Source organism: Crocodylus porosus, unplaced genomic scaffold, assembly GCF_001723895.1.
Source record: "Crocodylus porosus isolate Cpor-Errol unplaced genomic scaffold, CroPor_comp1, whole genome shotgun sequence".
NCBI lineage: Eukaryota > Metazoa > Chordata > Crocodylia > Crocodylidae > Crocodylus > Crocodylus porosus.
This window is the reverse complement of record NW_017728906.1, coordinates 148,768,218-148,776,551: the sequence shown is the minus strand read 5'-3', so window position 1 is coordinate 148,776,551 and position 8,334 is coordinate 148,768,218. Positions and strand designations below refer to the sequence as shown.

At 43.9% G+C, this 8,334-nt stretch overlaps 1 protein-coding gene across 1 annotated transcript in view; it reads right to left on the bottom strand.

Moving 5' to 3' along the window:
• Window positions 1-301: 301 nt before the first annotated feature.
• The window catches only part of LACC1 (laccase domain containing 1), a 17,930-nt gene continuing 9,897 nt past the window's right edge, over window positions 302-8,334 (bottom strand). Inside the window, exons 3-6 of the mRNA XM_019529874.1 lie at window positions 7,502-7,683; window positions 6,097-6,262; window positions 2,872-3,097; window positions 302-2,080 (exon numbers count right to left, since the gene is read on the bottom strand). Coding sequence (XP_019385419.1) covers window positions 1,906-2,080; window positions 2,872-3,097; window positions 6,097-6,262; window positions 7,502-7,683 — 749 coding nt within the window. The 3' untranslated portion in view covers window positions 302-1,905. The remainder of the gene's footprint in view (window positions 2,081-2,871; window positions 3,098-6,096; window positions 6,263-7,501; window positions 7,684-8,334) is intronic.

Below are 8,334 nucleotides of genomic sequence, written 5' to 3'. Positions count from 1 at the left end.
CATGGCTTTCCTTTGCAGGCTGGCAGACTTGCAGCCTACAAAGAGGCTGTTTAGGGCTCCCTATACCCAACATACTGCCCCCCACCTCACCCACTGGGGGGCTGGGGTGGAACTGGCCCATGTTTTCAAGATGGGTCCTGGTACAAAACAGGTTGAAAAAGCCACTGGGTTAGAAAAACAGAAAATAAAAAGTTTTCCACAGACGTTTTTCCCGAGACTTAAGCCAAAGGACCCTGCAAGCTGCAGTCAGCTTTGTAACAGTCCCAGCAAATGAATACCTGAAGCACTGGGAAAGACCGTGTTGTTGGTATACAATGATCTGTGAACCATACCATCCAGAGACATTTTCCACAGAAGCAAAAGCTGGGAATGAATTTAGTTTCAGTGGCAGGATAGACTAGAATGTTAAAAACAGGTTTATTTTTCTGTATGGCTTTTTAAACAAAAGCAGAGGACATAAGGGTCTAGCTGTGTTCAATCTGCTATGAGAACGTTGGTTATTAGGTAGGAAGTGTGCAAAGTACCAAGGAAGGAAAGGCGACATCACCTAAAATAGAGTTTCTAAACATTACAGGAGCTGTGTCTAACTCAATATCCCCACAGCTTGCCCAGTTCAGACATCTGGACGATGGTCTGCGTGTGCTGGCTGCAGATGCTATTTATCTCTAATACTGCTGCCAGGAGTAGTTTGGTAGTGTGGTATGAAAAAAAGACCCATCCAAACCCAGGCTGGACTAATGCATCACAAAAATAAGTTTTCCTCAGCCCCTCATTTAACTCTCTCCAGTTTTAAAGCTCATGCAAAGCTGAAAAGTCCTAAATGGGAAAAGCGAGTCAAGGAAGATTTGGGATAGGCAAGTGAGATCCATTTTTGGCTAGTCTCTGTAACACACTGAAACAATGGCTACTGTCAGGATTTTAAAGTTAATCTAGAAGGAAATTTAAAAAAAAAGTCTGAAGGTCTACTAATTAATTAAAGCCAATTAGATACAATGCTAGTGAAAATTCAGCACAGCAGAAAATAAGCCTTGTCCACGCAGAGAGCTTAACTCATGATTTGGATATTAACCTTTACAAACAAACAAAACACTTGAGAAAAAACAAAAAACCTTTGACTAGTGTGCATTTCTAGTTACCTCTTTGGCAAACAAAATGAGCCCAGTCATTTCAATCCACACAGCACAAAAGGATAGAAAGTTTCTAGAAGTATGTCAGATAGAAATGGGATGTTTCTTTTCCTAATTTCTTGCTCTTCTTCAATTCCCAGTCTTTTAAAAATGGTTTATTATTTACATTGCTGGCACTGTTCTTTACCAGCCTCTTGATAGTAGTTCAGTTTCTAGGTACCAAGTAGCATATGATGGCCTCTGGAATCAGTGAGGATAGAAAGAGCAGAACATGGGATATGAAAATAGCTTCCCAGTGTAAGGATCAGTGGTTGCAGCATGTGAGCTTAGCTCCATGAAGCATGGCCAGGAAGAAGGGTTAAAGAAACACCGTTTTATGAAGCACTCTGTTTTCAAGCCAGAAATCTAGGATGCAGCTTACACTGAAAGCAGTTGGTCTGGAGTAGCAGTAACTCACTTCAGAGGTTTACCACACTATAAAACAGCTACCTGAGCATATGGAAGTGGGAGTTGGGCAACAGGACCCATGTGAGCCTTGGAGACACAGTTTATGAATGGCATCATCCTCACTGATTAATGGTTCTCATAAAAGCCTGTGGCCCCATTTTATTCTGTGGCTGGTCTTGCTTCCCAGAGGAACATTGCAGGGTAGCACCAGAATCCCAAGAGCTGTGGTAAATCCATTCTTCTTGAGATGTCCTCCCCTCCATGTGATGTTAAGGGTCTACCATCCCAAGAGATACAGCCTAATTACTACCCAAGAATAAGCCAAACTGCCTCAGTTTCTGATTGATATGAAACCAATCTGGGTCCCAAAGTTACTGCCATCACGAACATGAGAGTAAAACTTATCAGGGTGGCAGGCTGTACAGAAAGTGATGTTTTGGTTCTGGTCAGCAACAGAATCGTCCTGTATGTTCTGAGGAAGAATCCCTCCGCTCTCCAGAAGAGCTCTTGAAGGAAAACAAACAAAATATAAAATGATCAATTTTGGATTTTTTGAACAGGTGCAATTCTTAAGGTCTGATCTTAATGACACTGCAACAACAGTGCCATTTATTGCTGGGGTGTCAAAGATCTGGCCCATGATGCCCTACTACAAGTTACAGATTGCAGACTGGCTCTGCGTGCTACATGTGGCATGCAGGGCCAGTCTGACATGCACGCTGCCTGTGGAACTGGTCCACCCCTGCATGCTGGATCCGCGGCCAGTCTGCATAGAGCCTAAGGACTATCCCTTCTCACCTCATGCAGCATGTACCCAAGACCAGCCCCACATACTACATGAGGTTCAGGAGCCTAGTCTGTGGGGTCGATTCAGACCACAATTCTGAACATCTCATATGCCTGTGAAGCCAGTAAGTTTGGTACCTTCAATTTATATTATCACTGTAAGATGAAGTATGCCAATATTTTGTCTGGGCTAAATGAAAATTACAAACAAAACTTTTATTCCAGACAAATTTAATTTTAAAATAGCAATACAGAAAAGAGAACTACTTGTACTTATGAAAGTAAAATAAAAGCTGCAATATAGCAAGAAGGTGAGCAAGTGTTATTCTGGGCTTGGGCCTGTAAGGTGCTGAGGACCATCAACCCCCATCTGCCAGGATCCTCCCTATATCAGCAATTCAACTGGAACTGCCATCATAATTCCTTCTAGGTCACAGTCTTTTCACCTTGCCTCTAAGCTACTTAGAATAATAAAGCTGCATCACATGAAATAAAAATGCATCAGACTTACCGTGTTGCTCTTCTAATATCAATGTAAGGAGTTGGAGAGTCAAATGATCTTACACACTTTGGATCAATTTGGTGAAATTCCTTTGCTGACTCTTGAGGAAGGGTATAGCAACAAGGTCCAACAGATGGGCCTAGCACCACCAGTATATCCCGTACATTGCATCCGTATTCTGCAATCATAGCACTTACTGTAGCCATAGCAACTCCCATTAAAGTACCTCTCCATCCTGAGGGAAAGGAAAAAAAAAAGTCTTGTCAGTTTATTTTTTCAATTTCATGGCTTCCTTCTTGGCATGAAATACAGGGAACAAAAATAATTCATCGCTAACAAAGAAACCATGCTCTGAGCATTCTTATGATGTAGCAGTATCATAGAGTATGGATACTGAAGAGAGGTGCAATAATTAGTTCAAGGCAAGAAGTCACCCTGAAAGGTGAGATTAAAAAACTCAAGAATTCCCTCCTCTATGGGTTTGGATCATTAGAACATATCCTACCCTGTGTAGACATACTGCATAGAACTAAGTGACCACTTGATATTCATAAAAGGAGCCTGGACAATTCAGACAGAAATCTTTTAAAAAATGAAAAACAATCCTCCACCCCCCGCCTCACAAAACAATGTTAAAAGCTATGGTACACATAGGGCAGGACAAAAACTTTTTGGTGAATACTTTATTCACCGAAAAAATTAAAGGAGTGGTCTACAATTGTGGAACCTCTGCTATAAGGGATTCCAATGCAAGCATCTTTTTGAAGCTTTTCCACTTTATACAAAGTAATTAGTAACTGGAACAGCTAGAACTTGGCTCCCACCACCAAGTTATAGAAACATATACACTCACTCTATGGGTTAAACGAATATTCAACAGAAAAGACAGAGTCAGGCAGACACAGAATTTTGAAAAGGGGGTAAAAAGGGTGAGGTCCATCACCACATACACAGCAAGACATTTTTCTCCTGTTAAAAATAAACTAGAAGCTTCACTGGTATGCTAGTGACTTAGGGCTGTATTATTCAGTTTTAATAAGTTGGAGCAAAAAAATTCAAACCACCTGAAGTATAATTTCATTAGAATTAATTGAAACCAGTATGCAGGGCTGTGAAATGAGCACTTCATTACCAGAAGCATCTAATAGAAAACAGAATTGCAGAAGAAAAGGATAGCTTGATTAGTGGAATATCACAGCCATTACAAGGAAGATAGGATCATTAATACCTGCTGAAAAAAGAGAGTTTAGAAGAGACTGGGTAGATCATAAATGAGCCATAAAGTCAACCAAGTCCCTCACCGCTGCCTGACTACAAATGCTGCTGCCACTGCCAGGCAGTTGGTTGTTTTTAACCTTTGGGTGGGTGGAGAGTGCACTTGCACTCCCCTTGGATTCCTGCTCCACCCAGACAGAGACAAACACCCTACAACATCCTCAAAATCAATTAATGGTTAAGGCACATTCCTAGGAAGTGGGACACACTGAAGAAAAGCATACCAAATATGCTTCTCAGTTTTGCTTTGCTTAAAACTATCCCAGAATAGTTTGTTTCGGGTCAAATGAATTGTCTTGTTTGACCTTATGAAACTATGACCCCAAATGAATTTGACTCATTTAAAAAAAAAAAAAAAAAAAAAAAAAATTATTTTAAAATTTGGCCAAAAAAAACATAATACATTATAAAAAGTATTCATCCAGCCTCAGATGCATGCATTACAAGATTTCTCCAAGATGTTAGCAAGCCTGGAAATAAAAAAAAAAGTGCCAAGACATAGTTAACTTTGTCCACTCTCACCCAATTTAACATCACCAGTTAAGCCAGGGGTAGGCAAAATGTGGCCTGCCAGGTAGCTTCATCCAGCTCGTGGGTGCCCACAAATTAACTGTACCACACCCAGCCCGGGCACCTCACTCCTACCCTTGTGTGTGGAAGGGTCTGCCCCAGCCAGCACATGCAGTTCCTGGGAGGGGCTGCTGCTGCCACTAGGGGACCCGCTGTTTCCCCAGCCTCCAGCTGCTCCTCCTCCTGTCCTTGTTGCAACATTCGCTCTAGGCAGCGTGTTGGGAAGTAGCACGGCAGCTGTAGCTAGGTGGGAGTACAGGTACACAGCCCCTGCCAGCAGCACCAGGTGGGGGCCCTCAGGGCCTGTGCTGCTGCTGCCTAGTGCTGTTTAGCTCTAGCCAGTTCTGGGAGCTGCATGTGATGGCAAGGAGCAGAGGGAGCCAGGCCAGCCCCATCTATCGCACTGGGCTCCTCACAGTGCATGTGCAGCTTCTGGCACTGATGTGCTACCAGAGGGAAGCCCCGTACAATGAACCTGGTGGCCTAGCCCCACTCCCTGCAGCCACACAGAGATGCTGGGACTCCTATGGAAATGGAGGGAAACCACCTTCCCTGCTTCCTGGTGGAGTCCCAGGAGCTGGCAGCAGCGAGTGAAGAAGGCTGCCAGCTCCATTATGTGGGGCTTCCCCACCCCCCCCGTGGCATACAGGAGTGCCAGAAGCTTGGATGTGTGCTGTGGGGAGCCCAACACAACAGAGCCAGACTGCCCTGGCTCTGCTCCTTGCTGCCTCAGGCAGCTCCCAGAACTGGCTGGAGCTGCACAGCACCAGGCAGCAGTGCCTGCTTGGGCTACAAGCACCCCGAAGACCTGCCCCTTGCTGCTGCTGCTGCCCTTGGCAATGAGGGCTATGCGCCAGGGTGGGGTGGGGTAGTCCCCACTCCCCACATACACCCTGCAACATATACTACACCCCACCCCCCCACAGTCTTAATATACAAGATTAAGACTTTAAATTTTAGAGCTGTTATGCAATCCTCTATATTCACACCCTATGAAAACATGACAAAATATTTTAAATTTTGTTTTTAAGAAGTGTATTATAGTAGATGTTTGACTTTTAGTATATAATTTGTTTTTATCCTGGTTCCAAGATTGCAAATTCCCCCTCCCAAAAGGAGTACTTCAAGAGCCAAGGGGAGGGATTTCTGGTGGATACCTGGATATCTGGTCCCAAGATGGTGACCAGTGGGGTAGGGCACTTGTCGGGGGGGGGCCTACCTCTGCTGCCCTCAACAGCTCACCAAGTCTCATTAAGCAGCCCTCCAGCTAAAATAATTGCTCACCCCCTAAGTCAAACTATTAGGCCCCATTTACTAGGTAAGTGGTCACTATCCAACAGTTTCCAAGCTGTATTTTATTGGTACATATTTCTGGAGTAAAACTATTACCTGAATGAGCAGCACCACAGGCTTTTTTGACAGGATCAGCAAAAAGTACAGGTATGCAGTCAGCACCTGGAGCTGCTATTGTAACCCCTTTCTGGTTTGTTGTTATTCCATCATAACTCTTAGGTTCAGTCTTTCCCATTATCCAAACATCATTGGCATGGTTGACCTGTCAGTATAAGACATGGAAAGAAAAGAACAGTTCTTACTATGCCGAGTGGTCTTTTGGTCGTTTTCCAGCTTGTTCACATTCTGTTTCATATGAATACTTATGGTCGAGACCTTTTTTCCTTCAAACGCCCATTTTCCTTGCCTTCAAATCCCTTTTTAAAAAACAGATTATCTTCTACTTGATACATAACATTAAACCACCGAAGAACTGCATTTTTCTACAAAGAGATCTATGCATCACTGACTGTGGGCCTTTAAAAGTTGTAAATAAAATGTTTTACTTGAGTCAGGATTACTTGTCCTGGGATATGACCCAGATTAAAACTGGTGTAGCACAGTCCTGTGCACATCACCCTTCCACGATGCCATACTGGTCCTTCACCAGTAGGTGGCCAGTGTGAGCACACAGCTGGACATGCTTCTCCCTGGACCGAACTGCAGTAGTCATACACATATACAACAGGATATCCCAGGAGGAAAAAAAAAAAAAGATTTTATTGGTCATACTTCAGAGACTTGAGGCTGAATACTGGATGTATATGTAGTCCTAGGATAAAAGTTTTTTTTCCTGGGTGCAAATGTAATGTTCATTCATACCCTAACAAACTATTTACTACCTTTAGGCACAAACTTCAAGATAGAAAACAGATATTAGAACAGTGGGGGCCAACTTTTCTTGTAGGCTTGTGACAAGCTAGGCCCCACACCCTTCCTGCATACCACTCTACTTCCTGTCCCCTGCCTAAACTGCTGCTCCATTTTATGCTTCCTGTCCTGTGCTCCATGACTGACAGTTGATCTTTCTGCTCCATGCCTTTTTGCCACTTTGTTCCCTGCTCCTCCCCCATCTGTTGTGTGCCACACAGAGGTTGAGTGGCATGTGTGCCACAAGTTGGCCACCCCACATTAGAATATGCTTAGGAGAAGGCACTGGGCCTTCTTCTTCGTACAGAGAAACTTCAGTTATATTTTCCTAGGATGAACTGTCATAAGACCTGGATCAGTAGTAAGTGTTGTAAAGGAAGAATATGAAAAATAGAGCATGTATACAGCGACTTGTCCCCATTCATGTCCTCCCACTTACCAACAGTAAATGCCTTAATTTTGCCCCCAACTTCCAAGTTCTTGGTGAGAAGGCAAGAGTAAAACACACAAGAAAAATGTAAACTTTCACTGGTACACAAGAGGAAAGATCCAGTTAGTTTATACAGAAACCCATGGTTGTCCGATACCATACCTTCACACTGTGATATGTCTTTGGGTCAAAGCCTGCAGCCTTGGATAACCTGCGTAGGTTCTCTCTGACCACGATTTTTGGATCTCTCCGCATGGGATTGCTGAACAGGTTGAAGGAGTTAAGTGTTGGTATGTAGGAGATGCCACCTGTCCGCGTGGTGAACCCATGAAGGAAGATGTCACCTAGTAAAAAGCAAGTTTGAAACAACTGACAATCCTGGGAAGTGTTCTGCACTAGTATTGCCCAATCACATTATAGCACAGGTAATAAGGAGTTTTGAAAATGGCATCTGAGAGATGAAACAAGGGAAGTGGTAGCCTTTGCCAGGGGAAAGCATGGAGTGAGGAAGCATGGAATAAGGATGGTCTCAGGGGTACAGCATTAGAATCCCAGAAAAAGTAGCCTGGAAGGGATCTCCAGAGGTCATCTAATCCAACTGCTTTCCTGAGACAGGATCAACTCCATCTAAATCATTATGTATGAGTGTCTGACCTGTTCCTAAAGCTACACAATCATCTCGTACCACTACAAGGCACTGGGCATTTTTACATGTGCTCCCAATCCCCACTAGAGGAACTCTTCCTCCCTTAGCCATGAGCCCCTACTGATCTGACTGCAGGGTACGATTCCTTCCTGATACCAAGTGTGGCAACTGGTCCAACTCTGAGCAGAGGGGCAAGACACTAACTGGGGCTCCAGGTTGGAGTTCCAGCACATCCCAGGCAAAATCTCCAGCCTTGGCTGAAGCCAGCACCCAATGCTTCTCAGAAACGCAAAAAAAACCAACCCAAAACAAAAGCGCTCAACCCCTGTAGCAATAGGATGGGGGGGGG